Here is a 21,825-nt window from a genome sequence, read left to right on the forward strand (position 1 = left end):
GACTAGACCGTGTGCTCCCAGAACGCAGGGGCTGTCATCCTCCACACCCCCCGCCTGGCGTCCCCGAGACAGCCGTGTCCCGGTCACCAGCACCTCCTCTGACCCCCACAGCGTTCCTGCAGGACAGGTTCAGCAGGCGGCCTTGCAGGCAAGTGAACGCCGAACTGCGCTCGGAGGAGTCGGCTGCATCTCAGCGCCCAGCAGCCAGGACCGCACCACGGGGCCACACCCGGGGGGACACTGGGCCATGGGATGGCTCTCGGGGAGCATGTCACAGCTAACGTCCTCTCTATTTTAACACTGCTTTTGTAAAAAAGAAACAAAGGTTTCCTTACTTAAAAAAAATTTTAACAGACAAACTGCTGATTTGCTGCTTTGATCAGTGATGTCCACTAAAGGTGATTTGATGTGGGAAGAATTCGGCGGCGGCTGAAAGAAGCCAGGTTCAGAGGCACCGCCAGGAGGAGAACGTGACGGTAACAGAGCCGACCCAGCAGAAGAGCTTCACCAGCATCTCACTTCATATTTTCAAGATTTCATTAGAAAATGTAGCACACTAATTGTAAGGCTGGTCGCCTCGCTGGGAGCTCAGACACGCCCACCCCCCCTCACACAGCCTAGCCCTCCCTTAAAGAACCCCACCAAAATGCAAAAGAAGTCTTGTAAATCTACCCAATAGCATTCGAGTCTTAGCTACCCAAAAGCAGTTGAGTCTTGTAAATCTACCCCATAGCAGTTGAGTCTGGTAAACCTATCCAATAGCATTCAAATCCTGCCTACCTGCCAATAGCAAGCTGCCTGCTCCCTATGAAACCCCACGTCTGAGAGGAGTTCATGTGACTTCTCCAGCCCCTCCTGTTGGACCACAGAACCTCGCCCGGGAGCTGAATAAATTCGCATTGGATCTTCTTGTGCTGGCCTCAGTTTCTTCATTTTAAACTCGGCAAGAACCCAAGGACCCTACACTAATGACCTGGGCTCCTCTGAGAAGGAACACACAATGGAACACGCCTTTCCACACGCTGAGTCTGGCTGAGGTAAACCTGTCCAGGTCACGTCCCTTCCACGTGAAGCAGTGCTGTCTGCTTTCCCAACAAACAACCCCCAGGCCCCTGGACCCCGGCCCGGCTCCTGATGAAGCCCACATCCAAGAGGGAGCCGCACGCAGCCAGTGCGGGTTCGCGTTAGGGCAGCCAATGACTCCCGACGGGGAGACACAGATCCCCGTTCCCCTGCAGAGCTCTGCGCTCTCACCGGGAAAGGAGACCGGGAAACCAGCGTCTCCCTAAACGTCTGTTGCGCTGTGGTGGGTGGGGGAACCTGAGGGTGTGTGGAACCAACTTTTTCTAGGGGTGTGAAACCTTGGACAACCATCTGTGATATTTCTACATGTAAACAGGTAAGTTTTCAAGTTAATAAAACTGTTTTGTTCCGTTGCTGACAAACACGGGGGCGGGGAGGAGGACCCAGTACACAAACCTTCCCGCCATCTGTGGTCGCAGTGGTGTGTGTGTGCGTGTGTGTGTGTGTGTGTGTCGTTCCCAGGCAGGAAGGAGACTATTACGCAAGCTGCCGGGAGGCGCGGCCTGCTAAATGCCTCTAAACGAAGCAAACAGTGTCTGGTAAAGAAACGCACTTTGGAGAGAATTAGACATTCAAAGATCTGTTCTCGCAATGAGGCTCTATGGAAAGTGAGTGCTCCCTGCTGTGGTCAGGGTCGCATGGCCTGGTGCCCTGTGTCGCAGGGTCCGGCCTGGGCGCCCTGCTGCTCTCGGGCTAGGGGTTCACGTACCTTCCGGACCATGGGGCTCCCGTCGCTGACCAGCTGGGCCAGCATCATGGCCACGTTGTGGTCGATGGTGGTGGAGTGGTCCGTCCTCTCCGCTGAGTTGCCCACGAATGTGCCGAGGGCAAAGACCGCTGCGCAGCGGACCTGAAAGGCAGGGAGTGGTCACAGGCAGGCCCCACGCCGGGCCGTGCTGCAGCCGGCCTGTCCACCAGGGCTGTGTGCAGGTGAACCCGATCCCACAGGTGCTTGGTGAACAGCAACGCAGGCCCGGGCTCTCCTTGCACAGCCGGAGCAGCCACGGGGAAGGAAGTGGAAGCAGCAGGGCCAGCTGCCCAGCTCCAGGGACGGACGGTCAGCCTGCAGAGGTGGGAGCCGGATTTCCCTGGGAATTCAAAGACCAAACCAGGCGCCAGGGAATATACTGATGAATGAGGCAGGAGTTAGAGGAGGGGCTGGGATGAGCCACAGGGCAGGGAGGATGGAGAGAGGGGAAGGCGTGGGCACTCCTGGAGGCAGAGGGGGCGTGGGAGCCCTGGAGTGCACCAAGCACGAGGGCTCACCCAGGGGAGCGACACCGCGCTGGCCCTGGGGTCCGGGGACACTGGCTTAGCCCCTGCCCCCAACACCACATGGTCCTGGGGAGAAGTCACTGTCCCTGGGCCTGTTTCCTCAGCTCTAACAATAAGCAACACCCTGCACCCTGCACAGGCCGGTGGTAGGAGTGAAGGCAACGGGGCGTCAAGGCAGTCCCTGCCTTGCAGGCTGCGGCGAGGACACAGAGCGGCACCCCAGACAGTGAGCGCGTGACCCACCTCTGAGGTGCCCTCAGGGACCCCCTTTGTGCCGCTGCCCCCGGGAGTCCACTCTGGGCCCAGGTGCAAAGTCCCCAGTGGTGTGGCTCTCTCTCACCAAGGTCCCACTCTCCTACTCCCGTTGGTGAGAAGCCTGCACTTCCTGGCCCTCCACCTCACCCCCCGGGAGGCCCCGCAGTCGGCAGCCGGGACTGGGCTCTGAGCACCCGCTGGACTCACCTCGGGAATGGGGTCGGAGAGGAGGCTGTAGAGCTTCTCGTGGGCGCTGTCCCTCACACCGCACCACCTCGCCGAGTCGAAGTTCTGCCAGATCCGGCCGAGGCAGATGGCCACCCACTGGCGCAGCAAGGGGTGGGGGTCATTGAGCTGCTCCAGGCAGATGGCGATGAGGTTTCCCTGAAGGCAGGCTTCCTGCAGAGGCGGGACCACAGACAGGTGGGCCTCTGCCCGCCGACGGTGGGCACGTGGTGGGTGCCTGTCCGGGATGACGGCAGCCACCCATCCTCGGGAAGCCTTATTTAATCAGAGCACCAGATTTGCTCAACGTTCCCCATTTTAAATCCCGCTGATTCAAATTCACCCCATAAACGGCCGTTGAGACGAAGGGCCCGAGCATCTGCTGGACACCCCGTGTCTCCCATGTGACGCCACGTTTCACGGTGGGCCCAGCTCCTGCGCAGCGCCACAGGTGGGCTCGGGGTGGGGGCGACCCGGTGCTCACCTGCCCCGTGTTGTAGCTGTTGACGATCACGGCGAGGATGAAGGCCGTCATGGTCCTGTGTTCAGCCTGGAAAACAAAACAGTCGTGGTTGTTCCCCTCAGTGGAAACTCAATCCTGCAGCACAGCAGCGTGATCCTTTCTGAATCTTCACCATGCTCTCGGCACATAATTAAAGCCACAAGCCAGCTTTACTGCTGGATTTTGAGTGGACTCTACAAAAAAGAATTGCGGTTCACACAGGCCTGAGAGCTCGGGCTGGTCTCCAGAGTGAAGGCCCAGCACGGCCGGACGGGCACAGACCAGGCATCTCTTTCCTCTGTCACGGGCCAGCCATGGCTGCCGGTATGGAGTGCCCGGACCGCACCTCCTCAGCCAGCCCAGTGCCCCGTGCACACACTGTCCGGCAGTCAGGGCTGTGGCAGCGGAAGGCACGGAGGCAGCCTTCTAACTGCATTTCTCTGTTCCCTCCTTTCTGGTCTTCCATGGACCTAATTTTCATCCTCTCCTTTCCTCTGTGCCTCTGCTGACCTGGAAGCCAGTCTATTCTGAGCTTTGTGGGGGGCGCTGATGTTCTTCACGTGCACACCGCGCAGTCTAGCACGTCCTATGTGGCGCCTGCAAGGCTCCCAGGCACCCCATTCCTCCTCATGCTCAACCCCTCCAATTCGCCATGAGTGTTCTTTATTTTTACAAAGCTCTAGATGTGCCAACACGTTTGCCAGCTTCGTGGCTTTTCGCCGTGACCTGCACCTTGCTTCTCCCTCCTGGTCCCGTTTCCTCCTCACTGATGCTCAGTCTTTCTAGCTGTCGGCTGTGGGGCTCGGAAGGAGTAGACTCTCAGTGTTTGACCACTGCTTACTGTACCCCCACTGCTGAGTGGTGACTGAGCTGGGAGCGGGTGTCCCAACTGCAGTCACTTTCCTCCTCTGCCGAGAGCCCCCCATCCCCCTCAAGGGCCTCCTGTCCCCTGCCGAGGGCCCCCATCCCCACTGAGGGCCCCCTGTCCCTGCCGAGGGCCCCCCTGTACCCCCCGAGGGACCCCTGTCCCCTGCCAAGGGCCCCCCATCCCCACTGAGGGCTCCCCTGTCCCCGCTGAGGGACCCCTGTCCCCCACCGAGAGCTCCCCATCCCCACTGTGGGTCCCCTGTCCCCTGACAAGGGCCCCATCTCCCGCTGAGGGCCTCCCTGTCCCCCACCAAGGGCCCCCGCCTCCACCGAGGGCCCCCCGTCCTTGCTGAGAGCCCCCTATCCCTGCCAAGAGCCTCTGCTGACAAGTGACCCCTGTCCCTGAGAGCCCGCCATTCCCCTCGAGAGCCCCCCGTCACCACTGAGAGCTGCTGCTGCTGAGAGGTCTGCTATCAGGGCTGGTGTTGTTTCCTCCTGTGCAAATAACATTTGTTCTGGGGACTTTCAAGGGTTGTCTTCATGTCTCTGATATTTCCTGTTTTCATTACCACGTGTCTATGTATGCATCTGTTTCTGTTTAACCTTCTCAGGATTCACCGTGCTTTTAAAATCAGAACTCTCCTTTCTTCAAATCTGGAAAATTCTCAGCCAGTATCTAATCAAAAGCGGCCTCTCTACTCACTGTCTTCTCTTGCTCTGAGCCACGCTGGCTGCACGGTGAGCGTGCCCGGCCTGTCTCTCGGCGCGGCTTTCACACCTTCTCCCTGACCTTCACACGCGGCGCTCCAGGTGACTCCGGGAACCCTCTTCTCGGCCGTCTGCTCTGTGATTTAATTCATCTCCCGAGTCTTCAGTAACAGTGAATGTCTTTTCTATTTTACAGCTTCAATTTGTTTTTTTGGATCTGCTTATGTGTTTAGAGAAATCAGTCGTTTCTGGGATGAGCACAGAGTGTTTTCTCATAACAGGCACAAAGCCCTGAAGGAACAAAGCGATGGCTGATGGTCTGACATCATCGTACCAGTTTCTTTCCAGTCCGTATTGACATTACTTATTTATTTACTGGCGATAGGGTCTCACTGTTGGACAGGGTGGAGTGCAGTTGTACAATCACAGCTCATTACAGCCTGGACTTCCCCAGGCTCGGGCGATCCTCCCACTTCAGCCTCCCAAGTAGTGGAGACCACAGGCATGCACCACAGCGCCTGGCTAAGTTTCTGTATTTTCGGTAGAGATGGGGTTTCACCATGTTGTTCAGGCTGGTCTCGAACCCCTGAGCTCAAGCAGTCTGCCAGTCTTGGCCTCCCAAAGTGCTGGGATTACAGGCGTGAGCCACTGTGCCCAGCCGCCTCTTCATTCTTTCCAGTCTGGCTGTGTCCTCAAAACCCCTGCAGGCTCATGTGAGGGTGTGAGGTGGGGCCGGTTCCTGTGAGCCTAGCTCATCCCTCTGCCGTCACCAGCTAGCATTCCCTCTCACTTCTCCATGTTGGATTTGTTTTCTTCATTACTCTTAAGCATGGGAAGTGATCATCTCCAAAGCTGGCATCAAGTATAAACTTCAAGTGCCTAGGACAATGTCTCGATCCAACACAAAGTGTGTGTACTATTCACCTTTCGGAAAGCAGTCCTGTTTATGTTTGCTGTGTTTTAAAAAATCATTTCGCTTAGAAAACCAACTAGGGGTGAAATTACATACAGAAGTTCCTTTCTGCAGCCAAAGCCACCTAGCACCGTGTAACAAGCTCGCATGCTTACATATTCTGGCAACATGAAGTCATGTTAAAGAATTATTTAGGATATATCTACTTGGTTTTCCTTACTACACTGGGAGCCAGAAGTGGGAAATACAGCATTACGAGACATTTACAGAGTAACTCTACACCCTATTCATGGATGACTCATTTTTAAACGATTTAATACAATAAAATATACTGCAAGTTTAAACTTTCAGACAGTCTTCTCCGTTCTTCCCTTCCTCCTCCCTCCCTTCCTGAAGAGGCCCTTCGACAGCCTGCTGTGCTCCAGGACCTCCCGAGGCTGTGACCGCCACATCACAGGTGTGCAAGCACTCACTAGGCTAACTCAGTGGACAGCTGGGGAGAGTGGATGCGACTGTTTTGCAAAGAAGTGCCAGTGAAAACAGACTAAGACAAACCCCCAGGACCCGTGTGTCCGGGTGAACTGTAGCTCTTGTTTAGGGATGGAAATGAAACAGCAGCTGCACTCACGGCACTAAGCAAAGGGCCGTGTCTAGAGTGAAGCAGTCGCTGACCGCGTGGACGTGGCCCCTGCCGTGGCCCCTGACCTTTCTCCTACAGCCCCCGTAGAAAGGCCCCGCCTAGTGCAGTGTGTGGGCAGAGGCAGGTGTCGCAAGCTGCGAGCCCACCGAGAGGGTGCTGCCCAGTCCTTACTGGCATGTAGGGGTCCGCCAGCACCGACAGGAAGTACTTGTGACCGTTGTCCTTGACGAGGTCCGCCTGGCACGACTGGAGAGAAAGAGACAGAGGAGAGGCTGTGAGTGCAGAGGCCCACGGGAGTCTCAAGCTTCGCGTGGTGCGTGAACAAACGAGGGCACGGACTGCTAATACCTCAATCATTTCCTCCTCTCGAGCCCCCTTCAGCCGGCGCCTGCAGACATGCTTTCCTTGGCTAAGAAGGGCAGGGATCCCACAACCGCCCACCCGGAGGACAGCGGCTCCCAGATGTGATCTTTCACACCGTGGGCTGCCTGCTGGGGAGCGCCCTGCAGGCCCTGTCCGCACCCCGACTCCTCTCCACCAGGCCCACTTCCTCCCTCCGCTCTCCACACTGGAGCACATCCAGCACTCTATCGGAACCAGCCTGTTGGTACAGACCCGGCCCTGCCGAAGCTTTTTTGGGGCTTTGCTTGGACTTACAAAATACTGACAACCAATCGTGTGTGAGCAGTAATTCCCACTGATGGGTGTGCACAGTCCACTCTAACAGGTGCTTCTCACTGGCCCGGCTCTTTCACCCACAGGAGCAGCCCCAAGATGGGAGGCAGGCAGGCATCCCTCCCACCCCTCAGGTCAGCCCATGCCTGTCCACACAATCCATCCAGCACTCTATCGGAACCAGCCTCTTGGTGGTGGGCAGCAGCAGGGCAGGCAGGGGCAGGACGGGAAGGGGCGGGGTGGGCAGAGGCAGGGCAGGCAGGGGCAGGACGGGAATGGGTGGGGTGGGCAGAGGCAGGGCAGGCAGGGGCAGGATGGGAAGGGGCGGGGTGGGCAGAGGCAGGGCAGGCAGGGGCAGGACGGGAAGGGGCAGGGTCAGTGGCAGCAGGGCAGGCAGGGGCAGGTGGGACTGGGCGGGAGCAGCTGCAGAGCCCAGCAGGAGCTGCCACCGGGAAGGACATGGCAGGCGGGCTACGGGTCAGACAAGCTGGGCTGGAGCTGCAGGGCAGCAAGGACAGACAGGGACGATCCCAGGGGTGTGAGGATCTGAGTGGAGGACCACCCACTGAAGAGGTGGGGTGTGTTTTCAACACGGACGGGTGACAGTGGGGCTCACTGCAGCTGAGGCACCGATGACCAGACACAAGCAGGGCTGCTCCTGGGCGTGCACGGCCGAAACACGGAACCTGACCCGAGCCAGGCTTCTAGATGAGAAGCTGTCGCTTATTGGGTGGTACTGAAGACCACTCTCTGGAGTATGAGAGCAAGGCAGCAGGGACAGGGCCTAGGGAAAGAGGAGGAACGGGCCCCTAGAAGAAGGGGCTTACAAGGGTCCTGGGGGCGTCCTGGAGGAAACCAGCCGGCTCTGAGGCTGGCAGCGCCAGGCTGCCTGACTTGGGGGCACTTCTGCAGGTGCTGGTTCTTGAAGGGAATTAAATGATCATGCCTTGGATGGACAGAGGTGATAATACTTTGGGAGGTTTTGGCCCAAAACCCGAGGAAAAGGGGCAAGATTTGAAACAAAACTACGTTTCAAGTCCAGGCTCTCCCTCTTACTAGTCGGGGACCCAGGTAAAGTTTTAAAAATCTGTGCTCAGGTGATGGAATCAGAGATGAAACCAACACGTGAAAGCAGTCTGAACTGGAACTGAAGAGCAATACACGAATCGTGGCTGCTGTGTTTCTTGGAGAGGGATCCACAGAGCATGGATTTCTAGGATCAATATCTAGCAACTGACCAGTGACAGACATCGCATCCAGAGAGTGAGGCGTGCGTCCGCCAGCTCCCAGCACGCTCCTCTCCAGAGGACGAAGGCCATGAAGAACAGAGAGCCGAGATTTTAAGAAGTAGTTGTCTGAGGATCAAGAAGAGAATGGCTCTCCAGCCCAGCCCTGAACGGCTGGCCCTTTCCCCTGAGGCAGAAGTGGTTTTGCAGAGGCAATCTGCTGGTGATGCAGCCCAGAAACCCCTGGCCCCTGCCGTTTCTCAGGGGGGCTCTTCTAATGAGATGTTTTTGCCTCACATCAATACACTGATGAGGTGGGTTATGGTCTGGGCTGTAGGAATGGGAGCTGAGCGCCATGGGGAGTGGGTGGTCAGGGAGCCAGGCGTCAGCCTCCGGTCGCAAGCTGCTCCCCTGAGCGGAGGAGGCCAATTAAGCAGGCAGTTTTCAAGCAACAACTGGCTTTAGCTGAGGGTTCTGACAAATAAACTGAGAAGCATCGACCGCTGTCCCAGTAAAGACTCAGCCCAGGGGGCCAGAGCAGCAGAAAAGCACCGGGTTCTGAGAATGAAGGCACCTTCCTTTGTTTTTAAACCAGAGGTTCCACAAGTCAAATCAAAGCCCATGCATTCACAGTGAAGCTCCTCAAACGTCTCATGGGCGCGTAATGAAGCGTCACTGACTCAGGGCTTACTAATTCTGAATTTGAGGCATGCAAGTCACGGTGTGAGAAAGCAGATGTGTCCTCGGTATCTGTGTGGTGCATACTACCAGATCTCCATTTTGATAAGGTCGTTGTGCCAGGTGGGAACCACGGAGGAGGACGACGCCTTTTCATACCTTCCTTTTCAGCGCTCACAGGGGTCATTTACATATCTGTTTATAATACACAGATTTTCACCGAGTCAAACCGTCCCCACACTCTCCGCAGGCAGGAACCTGGGAGCTCCTGCTTCGCTGGCTAAGGGGACTGGGGTGCACTCTCTCGACTGTCCACTCACTCGCCCAAATGACAAGCACACTTAGGCCAAGGCCCTCGTTAAACAGAAGAGGAAACAAGATGGCAGCCAGCAGGCGACAGACACCCAGGGTGGCACGGGCTTGCTGGGAAGACCTGGCAGAGACTCAGGGCTCGGGTGAACGACGGGGCGCCGCCAGTGCGAATCTGCCCCAAGCCGCCCTCTTCTGTGCCTGTTTTCTCCCAGATCAAGCTACGGCGGTGGCATACGAAGGCCAGAGTGGAAGGCAGCGGGAGGAGAGGAAAGAGCAGGAATATGAAATGTTCTTTTCTGAGGAAGCCCCCTTCCCCTAGCACACAACTTTGATTCTTCTGTGTCTCAGGATTTCAGGAATTTATGTTTTTAAACGGGGAAAAGGGAGGCAAGGAAGAGAAGAAGAGCAAACACAGCGCTGGGAGTCGCAAGTATGTGCGTCACCGTTGCTTGCAGCCACAGCTGTGGTTTGCAAACAGACAGGACAGCGGAGCAGGAGGAGCCCATGGCCAAGGCCCTGCCTTCCGCAACGTGCACCGTAAGGTCGGGGCGGGCTTTCTTCCTCCGGATATTCTGGCAAAAGATGTCCTGGGGAGAGACCCTCCCTTTATTCTCCTTAACAAAGACTGTAAGGTTTTCTTCATGGAGAAGCAGGAACACAAGAATTAAACCCAGACCAACTGACCACCACGCCTGATGGAGACGGCTGAAGGAGGCAGGATGAGGACCCGAGCCCCGAGCAATTTCACACGAACACCCTACCACACCCGTTCTGACGTGAACACGGAGACAGTCACAGAGACACAGGGCCAGGTTTCACATCCACTGGGTCAGAGAGATACCCTTGTTATGAGCAGGGGTGCTGGAAAGGAAAGCGAGTTCCCAAAAAGAAAATAGCTCTGGGTGAGCCTTCGGTGGACTGCCACCATCACCTAGGATGCTACCGGGAAGTCATCTGAAGACAGAGGGAGGGCCGTGCTGAGATGTTTATATCTGCAGAGTTTTCACAATGGTGGGTGGCAATAAAACTGGTGATGCCTGGGAAAATAATACCACAGTAGGGATTTCTGTTGACTGGCCACAATAGCTCACGAATCGTCACGACTTCAGCAGGACATCCACTGAGCAGCTTTCCTCCTCAGGCCTTCACCCCGGGCACAGCGCACTCCCCACTCACCAAGTGAGGCAAGATATTTAAACATCAATATATATATAAATATAGACACATTCATTTTCTGCCAGCATTTTAAATATCGACAAAGCCCTTCAGTGATTCTCAGGCCAGACGTGCCCACGTCGACAGGGACCCTGAATGCTGTATCTGAGGCCCACTGCAACGTCACCAGCAGGCTTTCCATCTTTTCCGCGCATGTCCTCAAACTTGTAGGTATCAGGGATTGAACATTAAAATGCTATAGACGGGTACAGACTGAGACGTCCTCTGCCCTACATGTCATCCTTCTTCCACTTCCCATCCCTACGGGGGACGCTCTGCTGGCTCGGAGCTGACCTGGGTCTAGCCCGGAAGCTGCCTTCCCGCGGTCCCAGCACTCCGCACCGGCTGCCCAACTTCCCCAGCGCAGACAGAGGGCCGCGCCGTCCCGGAGGCCACACTCAGTCACGGCAAGCAAGGTCCTCCCCCTGTGGCACTACAGTGAGATTCTTCAGCCTGGTGTCAATAACGCAGCAGTGTGACAAACAGCAGCGACTGAGAAACATCTCTGAATAAGGAAATTCACCTTCCCCTTTCTCCTCCCCTCCTCAGGGCCTGGGGCATACTGAGCTCAGGCTTTTGCTGCTTCAGGAATGCGGCCGCAGGCCCTCTGCCTGCAGGACCTGCTTCCTCCCCGCCTGGGGCCCTGCCGCCCAGGCACAGCCTCTACACGGGCTTCGCTCCCGCCCCCGTTGCAGGGACTTGGACTCCACCTTCCAGGCTAGACTTCAGCTCTGTGAGGACAAAATGTGCGTTATTAGTCTTTACTAGTCCCGGGAGGCAGCGCAGCCTGGTTCCTATTAGCCACTGAGCAGATGTCTGATGAATAAAGAAAAGAACCCATGTTCGTGCTGCGGAGAAACATGACAATTCCTGGTCACGTACACCAATCGCACCCGGGGTCCGCTTCCCACGTGAGAGCTGCTCTGTCTGCGTGCGCGGTGGAGGCTCCCTGCGCCCAGTGCTGCCAGGGGTAGGGCCGGCCAAGGAGCCGCCGGAACGGCACAGAGCCCCGGGCGTTTCTGGCTGGGGTAGGTGTCTGAGCTGGAGCCATGTGGACCTGCAGTGAACCAGCCTTGACCTCAGGTCCCTGCATCAAAACTGTGGTGACTTTTTCATTCAAATTCTAATAGTAAGAAGAGGAAATACCGTAGCGAGAGACCGTGGGACAGGAGCCGGCCCGAGCGGGAGGAAGCCAGGCTGGGGTGCCCCCGCCGGCCTCCTCAGTGGTGTGGGCCTCGCCCTTGGCTGACCAGGCTCCCCATCCCGTCTCGCTCACACCCAGCAGGCTGAGCTGAGATTCGATCAGGTTCCAAGCAGCCTAACCATCAGTTATGAGGTTGCCACACAGAGACAGCCTCTGGGGCAGCACAGCCTGCCATCCACCTCCACCTGCCAGGGCCCCGTGGTGCCCATCCATCTTGCAAAGGGCGAGCTGTCACCCCCGCCAGCACCTGGTCTACTCTGCCTGGGTGAGGGCGAAACAGCCCGGCTGGGCGAGCAGCCACCCCCTGCTTCCTCTCTCCTTTGTTCATTTCATTCTTGGCAACCTAGAGGCAGCTGATACAACTGCCTCCCTCTGGCCAAACACCTCCCACCTTCCCAGGGGGCGCAGACAGACCCACTCCACTGCATTCTGGCCTGTCACCAATGTGCATGTCCGCCTGGCCTGGTCTCTTCCGGGGTGGGTGGTCTCCCAGGACCGACCCAGTGCCAGGACAGGTGGCCCAGCTCATGTGTCTGGTTTCCATGGGGGTGCGAGGAAGGGGCCTCTGCCTTCTGGGACCACAGTTCTCCTGGGACAGCACGACGGGTGTTGGAATCTGCCGGGAGGGGGGCTCCACACGGAACTAGGAGGATGGCTGAAACGAGGCTACTCTGCATGGCAGTGCTACGTCCCAAGTGATGAAAGCGTCAGGAGTCCCCTCCACGGCACATCCTTGCTGGTTCAAGCTTTCCGTGTGAGACGCTGGTCTTCACAAACGTGTTCCCTAGCGATGAGATTTTGTTGAATTTCTGCGTATCACAACCTACAGTTCTGAAACTCAGTGGACCATCAGAGCAATGAACCTACGTCAGATGAGCAGGGGGAACGCGAGGTGACATTTTGCCGTTCCTGGGACTCACCCAGCTCTGGGCACGGGGTGCACCTGAGTGCTGCTCCAGGGTCTCTAACTGGCAAAGCTACCCACAGACAGGGTAAAACCATTTCCACCTAGTCCACTGACAGTTAGCTGGAAGATGGTACAGCAGGCCCATCAGCTCGGTGAGGGCAAACTGAGAGAAGACGTCCTAGAAAACCCCGCAAACGAAAAACAAAACACAGTAAAACAACTCCAAGATGAAGCCTTATAAAATAAGCCGAAATAAGTAATAAAAAGAAATTAAGAGGACTACATTTAGACCCAAAAAACATAGTGAAACTGCAGGAAGGAGTAAGTTTCAGCACAGGCATCAAAAGCGGTTTAGGTAACAACGTCCTAGCACATCCAAGTCACTTCCAAAGAGCAGCGACTCACACGGGAGAAGGCTGATCTCAGCCGGGTCAGCTCCACCTCAGCCAGGGACCCAGGCCAGCGCCACCGGGATCCGCCATGCCCACAGCAGCACCCTCGTTGTGATGGGACCCGAAGGGCACGGCCCTCTGTGGTCTTCCTCCCCAAACCCCAATCTAAGCATGAGAAAAACATTAGCCAAATCACAACAGAGGGCCGGTCTACAAAACCCCTGACCAGGACCCCTGACAGCTGTCAAGGTCATCAACAGCAAGGACAGTCTGAGAAACTGTCATGGCCAAGAGAAGCCTAAGACGATGGGGCCTCCATGTCAGGCGGGATCCTGGGGCAGAAAAAGGACATTGGATGAAAAGCAGGAACATCTGATCGAAGTATCAACTGCGGCTAACGATCGTTTCTCAGCATCAGTCCACGGACTGGTTGTGAGAAACACGTACTAACAGAAGACGTGAGCAGGGAGGACTGGGTGTGGGGTCCACAAGAACTCTATTTACTACCTTTGCAAGTTTTCTGTGAATCTACAACTGTTCTGAAAAATAAAACTGAAGGTAGAAACTATAGGAACAAGAGTTCAGGACACAAGCGAAGCCCCAGCGGAGGAGGGAAGATGTTTGCTCCGGCCCCACCTGGCCTAGCTCCCCGGCCCCCGCCCACACGCACAGAGCAGGCCACTGCCTTGGGAGGGCCCAGCAGGGTCACGTGTTCCAGCTCAAGGTCGCTTGCCCACTTGACGAGAATGACATGCTGGGGACACGAGTCACTGCTGGATGATGGAGAGAGCTAACCTTACAAGTTTTGAATTGAGCTTCGCATGTATGTGTGTGAGGAGGGGGAGTGGGGAAAGGAGGAGAAACAGGAAGAGGAGAGGCTGTCAACCGCAGCACACATGAGCTGCGACGAAATCGCTCTGCAGAGAAAAGAGCGGAGAATTTGAGCACGGGAAGAACTGGCCCTGATGTGGGGGCCGCAGAAAGACAATTCTGTGACTCTCTCATCTGTCTCTTCTTCACAGTGCGGGTTTCTTCCGGGGAACCTGCGGCCTGCTCACACGGGGAAACCTCTTTGAATCTCCCAATCTGGACTGACTTCATGAATGCCATCATATGATGTCTTTCCAGATCCGCTGACATGATGCCCTTGGAATTCCCTGGTGGTACCATAAACACAGCTTTATTAACTGTAACTCAGAAGGTCGGCCTGGACCGAGTATTAATTTTATCTGCGAAAAACCCTCAATAAACTGGAACCTTGCCTACCGGAGTCCTTAATTAACTCTCCCCTTGCTTAATCTTGCTAACTAACAGACAGACAAAAGATAACAGGGGGCTTGAGGAACTTATTAAACCAACCACTCCCACCATCCTTGCGAAGCGTGACCAGCAGAGGACAGCGGTGGCCGCATCTCCCGGACCTCCTCATCGCCAGGCTCCGCTGCTCTGGAGCTCTGGTCCCACCACTCGACCCTCAGGACAATTTAAAACAATATTCTGCCGTGTGTGCGTTCTGCCTCCCCAAGCCCTGTGCTTTTCTGCACTGCGTGAAAGCTGCAGATAGTGTGACGCTTTGCCCAGAAATATTCCTGAGGAAAAGGACATTTGCTTCCATGAGCACAAAGCCATGATCATGCTCAAGACATGTGACAGAGACACAGTCCTCCTGCCTGATGTGCAGTCCAGGGTCAAATTCCTCCCGACTGTTCACAGTCGTCCTCTGTGAGCCTCTGGTTTTTGATCCAGGATCCAACCAGGAACCGCACTTAGCCGGTACACATCATTAGTCTTGAGAATAAATCCCCCCATATTTTTGGAGGCATTTATTGAATTAAAAATCTAGAAGGGGAGCAGGTGTGGTGGCTCACGTCTGTAATCCCAGCATTTTGGAGGCTGAGGTGGGTGGATCACTTGAGGTCAGGAGATCGAGACCAGCCTGGCCAACATGGGAAACCCCATCTACCAAAAATATAACAATTAGCTAGGCATGGTGGCAGGCATCTGCAGTCCCAGCTACTCCAGAGGCTGAGGCAGGAGAATCACTCGAACCCAGGAGATGGAGGTTACAGTGGGCTGAGGTTGCAGTGGGCCAAGGTTGCAGTGGGCTGAGATTGCACCACTGCACTCTAGCCTGGGCAACAGAGTAAGGCTCCATTTCAGAAAAAATAAAAAAATAAAATCTAGACGGGAACAGTACAGTTCTTTGTAGACTGTCCCACAATTAGAATTTTTTAGCAGCTTCAATGAGTTGTAAGTAACATACAAATTTGAAGTACAGAATTTGACCGTCTTGCAAGCTACTACCACAATCTAGGTGGGGTCTGGCCGCTGAGATGTTTCTTCTGCCCCTGTGCCCCTACCCTCAGGCGCCCCCAAGCAGCAGCTGACCTCCTTTCTGTGACTACAGATTAGTTTGCATTTTCTAGAGTTTTAAATGAATAGAATACTGATCTGGAGTTTTCTTTTCTTGTCTGTCTGGCCCTTGGTGTCAGGCAATGCTGGCCTCAGAGAATGATATGGGAAGGTACTTGTACGTGACCCAAACATGTCTTCCTTAATGTTCGGTAAAATTCACTGTCGAAGTCACTGGGACCCGCAGTTTTCTTTGTAGTAAAAGTTTTCCCTACAAATTCAATTTCTTTAACACGTGTAGTGGGCCAGGCACAGTGACTCAGGCCTGTAATCCCAGCACTTTGGGAGGCCAAGGTGGGAGCATCACTTCAGCTCCAGACTAGCCTGGCAATACGGTGAGAGCCAGTCTCTAAAAAAAAAAAAAAAAAAAAAAAAAAAGTGTAGTGTTATTCAGATGAATGATCTCTTCTCGACTAGTGTGTGTCATTAAGGAATCAAAGTCGTCAAATGTTCTCCCATCAAGCTGCTCATGGTATTTGCCTATCATCCTTTTACTGTCTCTAGAAACTTCCCTGATGTCACCTCTGTCACTCCTGATGCCGGAAGCTGTCTCTTCTTTCTTTGTTTCCTTGTCAATCAGGATGGTGTTTCCCTGTTTTTTTCACCTGTTTTTAAGAAACATGTTTTGTTGAATGCATTTTGATGTTCCACTGTTTTCTTCCGTGTTAGTCTCCAGTCTGATCTTATCTCCTTTGCCGACAGCTTTGGGTTTACTCTGCTTATGCTACTCTCTCGAGGTGGAAGCTGAGCTCTGGCTGGAGAACGTCCTCTTTTCCAGCGTGTAGTCTATTTGCTGCTCCACATTCCCTCTCAGCACCGCTCAGAGCTCTTCCCAGGTACACTCAACCTATTTATTTTATATTTAATATACATGTTTATATGATCTATTTAATATAAGTATTTATAATTATATGTACGTTATATTATGTATGATATATACATATTTATAGTAATATTTTATATAAATCTTTGTTATTCATGATTTATATAATCTTAATATTACATATTTGTATTCTATTTTGTATTATATATTAATACAATTTAAGTAAAACGTTATGAAATACAATGAAAATAATTTATTTATCTAAAAGTTTATGTTTCTAAGTGCTTAGGGACTTTCCTATTGTCTATTCCTGATTTTGAGTTTGCCTCCACGGTGGTTGTAGGGCGTACCGTTTAAGATTTCAGTTCGTTACATTGCTGAGGTTTGACCAAGCGTCTGGCCTATCCTGGCACAGGCTCTTTGCGCTCCGTGGCTGCTGTGTGGCGCGTTCCGTTCCGTCAGGGCCCAGTTGATGGAGAGTGCTGCTCAAGTCTCTGCTATTCTTACCGATTCCTCTTAAGCTTGTTCTGTCAGTTACAAGAAAGGAGCAATGAAATCTCCAAATGTGACTACGGGTTTACCTGCTTCTGCTCGCAGTCCCATCGGTTCTGTTGGGTGCATTTTGAACTCCGTTGCTGGGTGAACAGACATTTGGGACTGTGGTACTCTCTTGATGAACGGACTTCCGTAGCATCCCGAGATGTCTGTCTTTACCGCCAGTGACGTTCTCCGCTCCCAAACCTCCTCTGCCTGTTATCAACACAGGCCCTGCAGCCTTCCTCTGCTCAGCGCCTGCACGGCAGAGCCCTTCCCGTCCTCTTACCTTTCATCTGCCTGTGTCTTTACGCCAAAAGTACACTTCTTGTCACCACGGTATGGCTTTCTCCTGCTCCTAACAACCTGGCAGCCTCTGCCTTTTCGCTGTCCACACCGCAGTAAGTCTCCACGCTGCAGTAAGACAGGACTGGGGTCAATCTACCATCCCGCCCTCTCCTATTAGCTGCATCTACTTGTGGTTATCTTTTGCTTTTCATATTAGTTGTCTATATTTATGATTTCTTATCACCTCCGTTGTCAGCTAATTAACTGTAATTCTTTTTTAAATTTGAGTGGCAGCTTTAGGGCTTATGGACTGCTGCAGTTCATCGTCAGACAGCTGATGCGAGACGACTTCAAACAAAGTACAAGAATCTTACAGTCTCCATTCTCTCTCATCCCATCTTGTTGCTATTGTTAGCGTACACTTTGCTCTTACGAATGTTATATAGTCTGTGGGTGCCGTGGCTTGTGCCTGTGGTCCTGGCTACTTGGGAGGCTGAGGCAGGAGGATGGCTTGAGCAAGGGAGTCTGAGCGTACAGTAAGCTATGATCAGGCCTGGGAAACAGAGTGAGACCTTGTCTCTTTAAAAAAAAGGAAAAAAAATTAAGAATGCAAAAGGCTTATTGAAAAAAATTCATAGTATGCTGTTATTTTTATTCAAACAATTATCTTTTAAAGAAGATTTAAATAAGAAGAAAATAATCACATATTTATCTGCCTAATTCCCTGATTTCTGGTGAATTCCTCCATGTAGAAGCCTGCTCCGTCTGAAGAGCCCAGAGGACTTTGCGTTTCTTGTAGTGTGGATCTGCTGGGGGTGAGTTTTCGTCTTTCGCTTGTCTTCAAAAGTCTTTATTTGCCTCCATTTGGAAACACATTTTCACCAGGCACAAAATTCCAGGTTGACAGTTTCTCTCTCTCTCCCTTTCTTTCTTTGCTTTAAAGAAGCTGTTCCGCTGGCTGCCGTTTCCATCTGGTAAGAAACCCGCCGGCATTCTCATCTTTGCTCCTGGGTGTCTTCTTCCCGCTGGCTGCTTTCGGACTTTTGAATTCATCCCTGTTTTTCAAGCAATTTGATTGCAATATGCCTTAGTGTAGTTTTCTTGTGCTTAGGGTTTGCTAAGCTTTATGGATCTGTGGGTTTATAATTTTCATCAAATTTAAAAATTTTTTAGCTATTGTTTCTTGAAATATTTTTTCTGCCAGTCTCCTTTATGGACTCCCAAATACTATGCTTTTTTTTTTTTTTGAGATGGACTCTCACTCTGTCACCCAGGCTGGAGTGCAGTGGCGCAATCTCAACTTACTGCAACCTCTGCTTCCTGGGTTCAAGCGATTCTCCTGCCTCAGCCTCCTGAGTAGCTGGGATTACAGGTGTGCGCTACCACGCCTGGCTAATTTTTGTATTTTTTTAGTAGAGATGGGGTTTCACCATGTTGGTCAGGCTGGTCTTGAACTCCCGACCTCGTGATCTGCCCGGCTCGGCCTCCCAAAGTGCTGGGACTACAGGCGTGAGCCACCGTGCCCAGCCCCAAATACTCTGTAATGTCACTTGCAGTTATCACACACTGAATATTCCTTCAAATTTTTTTTCTTACCATGCTTCATCTTTGTTAGTTTCTTTCGCTATTTTCTTTCTTTCTTTCTCCGAGGCAGGGCCTTGCTCTGCTCCCCAGGCTGGAGTGCAGTGGCAGCCTGGACCTCCTGGGCTCAAGCAAGTCTCCCACCATAGCCTTCTGGACGGTGGGACTACAGATGTGCGCCACCATGCATGGCTGGTCTTCGTATTTTTTCATGTAGAGTCGAGGTCTAACCATGTTGCTCAGGCTGGTCTTGAAATCCCGGACTCAAGTGATCGGTCTGCCTCAGCTCCAAAAGTGCTGTGAAGACAGACGTGGGCCCCTAACCGCTTACTGCTTTCCTGCACTGCTGACCTGGCTGTTAACCTCAGCAAGTATATTTCTTCCCACCACATACCGCAGTTTCCATCTCTAGAAATTTAAGTTGGGTTCTTTTTATATTTTTCATGTTTTGATTTAACTTTTTGAATATGTGGAATAGATTTCTAATATTTTAATGTCCTTGCCTGCTAATCATAACATCTGCAGCAGTACTGAGTAGGTTTTAATGGACTGATTTCCTTTTCCCATTATGGGTCATATTTTCCTGATTCTCTTTACCTGCCTGGTAACTCCTGGCTGGTAGTGTGAAATCCAGTGTAACCTGGCATGGTACGGAGTGATTCTGGAGGAGGCCCTCTGGGATGGGAGAATCCTGGAGAGAGGGAGTAATTCTGGAGGAGGCCCTCTGGAATCTGGGGGAATCCTGGAGAGAGGGAGTGATTCTGGAGAGACGGAGTGATTCTGGAGAGAGGGAGTGATTCTGGAGAGACGGAGTGATTCTGGAGAGAGGGAGTGATTCTGGAGAGGGAGTGATTCTGGAGAGAGGGAGTGATTCTGGAGAGGGAGTGATTCTGGAGAGACGGAGTGATTCTGGAGAGAGGGAGTGATTCTGGAGAGACGGAGTGATTCTGGAGAGAGGGAGTGATTCTGGAGAGGGAGTGATTCTGGAGAGAGGGAGTGATTCTGGAGAGGGAGTGATTCTGGAGAGGGAGTGATTCTGGAGAGAGGGAGTGATTCTGGAGAGGGAGTGATTCTGGAGAGAGGGAGTGATTCCGGAGAGAGGGAGTTATTCTGGAGAGGGAGTGATTCTGGACAGGAGTGATTCTGGAGAGAGGGAGTGATTCTGCAGAGGGAGTGATTCTGGAGAGAGGGAGTGATTCTGGAGAGGGAGTGATTCTTGAGAGGGAGTGATTCTGGAGAGAGGGCTTTCTTCGTGTGCTCTCAGTGCTCCCTGTCCTGGGCCGTGCCATCGGTCAGATCAGTGTCCCCACACTGTGCCCCGCTCCATCTCACGCAAACAGCACACACTTCCTCCCTACAGCACATGGTGTTTTTCTCTCTTTTCTTCTGCCCGAAGCCCACCTTCTTCAAGGCCTAGATAATTCCTGCCCCTGCACGAATCCCTCAGAGCTTCTGGTCCCAGGCTGGCCCTTCCGCTGGGCCCAGCCTGAGTGGGCTCGCATCCTTCTCAAACTCTTAAGTGTGCCCTGAGGGCTGGCTGGCGGCAGCAGGGGGATGCTGAGGACACTGAGGGACTGGCCAGACTCTGCCTGCACCTCTGCACCTCTGAGCAGGCTCTGCAGTCTTCACAGGTGGAGCTGTCTGTAAACCATGAGCACCTTGACCTGCACAGTGGCAAACCCTGGGAGTCACAGGAACCGCTGAGTGCTGCAGGAGGCACTCATCATGGGGGTGCAGAGCTTGGGGGAGCGCCAGCAACACAGTGGGGCATGCACACATCGCGGGGGGAGCACACATCATGGCGGGGCAGGGGTGGAGCTCCGGGGGACTGCCAGCAACACAGTGGGGCACTCACGATGGGGGGCAGAACTCCGGAGGACCGCCAGCAACACAGTGGGGCATGCACACATCGCGGGGGGAGTACACATCATGGGGGGGCAGGGGTGGAGCTCCGGGGGACCGCCAGCAACACAGTGGGGCATGCAAACATCGCGGGGGGAGCACACATCATGGCGGGGCAGGGGTGGAGCTCCGGGGGACCGCCAGCAACACAGTGGGGCACTCACGATGGGGGGCAGAACTCCGGAGGACCGCCAGCAACACAGTGGGGCATGCACACATCGCGGGGGGAGTACACATCATGGGGGGGCAGGGGTGGAGCTCCGGGGGACTGCCAGCAACACAGTGGGGCATGCACACATCGCGGGGGGAGCACACATCATGGGGGGGCGGGGGTGGAGCTCTGGAGGACTGCCAGCAACAGTGGCCAGGTGTAGGGAGGGGGAAGAGAGTGGAGGAACGACCCCTCAAAAACACAGGGAACTTTCTTTCCATAAATCTCTGGGAATTTATGGCCAGGATAATGATGGAAGGAAGGATGAGGCAGACGAGGCTCAGTTTCTACCAGAAACACTTCGAAATGCCCCTCGGTGGAATGATTGCTTTTAAATAAGCAGGAGCAACAAGCTGGTTGAGAAATGAATTCACAAGAAGGCCTGTGGTGCCTGCAGGCAGTTACAAGAACACCGCAGGCCAGGGCATGCCCGGCTGGGCTGTGGGAACAGCTCCTTGAGCAGAACTGAGCAGATAACCCCTTCACATCACCAAATACTAAGCCGAAGCCCGGGATCTGCCTGGAGCAGGGTGGAGATGAAGGCGCTGCAGCCTCAGCGCTCACGGCCAAGTTCTGCCGTTTGGGGCACCCGAAAGCTGCAGGCCCTGGAGGTCCGAGGGACCGAGAGCCAGTTTTAGACAAGATGCGCTGCACTGCAATGACGACGACCTGTGGGCGCGGGGAGAACGTCACGATGAAGGCGTGAGGCGGCCCGTCCACTTTCACAAACAGCCACCCGAGGCTAAAAATAAAGACATCATCAATTTCCAGGTCCTAAAAGGTACTAAAAACACGAAGTCTGAGAATCAAAGTTGGCTTAGACACGTTCGTCGGCACCGGTGGGGCTGGGGCGGGGCTGGGGAGCGGGCCCAGGCGGCCTCAATCTCAGACCACTGCACGTGACGGTGTCACTTCTGTCCCTTCACCCTGGGCTTTGTGTCCCGTGAGGGTCACTGTTTTGCGCATCAGGAGCCTCTACACATGGCCCTTCATCCGT

At 53.9% G+C, this 21,825-nt stretch overlaps 1 protein-coding gene across 5 annotated transcripts in view; it reads right to left on the reverse strand.

The window, feature by feature from the left end:
• Positions 1-21,825, reverse strand: part of RPTOR (regulatory associated protein of MTOR complex 1) — a 427,638-nt gene that overhangs the window by 73,251 nt on the left and 332,562 nt on the right. For all 5 annotated transcript variants that reach the window (XM_064369298.1, XM_064369297.1, XM_064369299.1 and 2 more), the window contains 4 exons: positions 6,640-6,714; positions 3,323-3,388; positions 2,821-3,012; positions 1,793-1,933 (listed from right to left, as the gene is read on the reverse strand). In XM_064369298.1, coding sequence (XP_064225368.1) covers positions 1,793-1,933; positions 2,821-3,012; positions 3,323-3,388; positions 6,640-6,714 — 474 coding nt within the window. The remainder of the gene's footprint in view (positions 1-1,792; positions 1,934-2,820; positions 3,013-3,322; positions 3,389-6,639; positions 6,715-21,825) is intronic.

The sequence above is a fragment of the Aotus nancymaae genome, unplaced genomic scaffold (genome assembly GCF_030222135.1).
Source record: "Aotus nancymaae isolate 86718 unplaced genomic scaffold, 86718_ANA_hifiasm-v0.15.2.pri h1tg000089l, whole genome shotgun sequence".
In the NCBI taxonomy this organism is placed as follows: Eukaryota; Metazoa; Chordata; class Mammalia; order Primates; family Aotidae; genus Aotus; species Aotus nancymaae.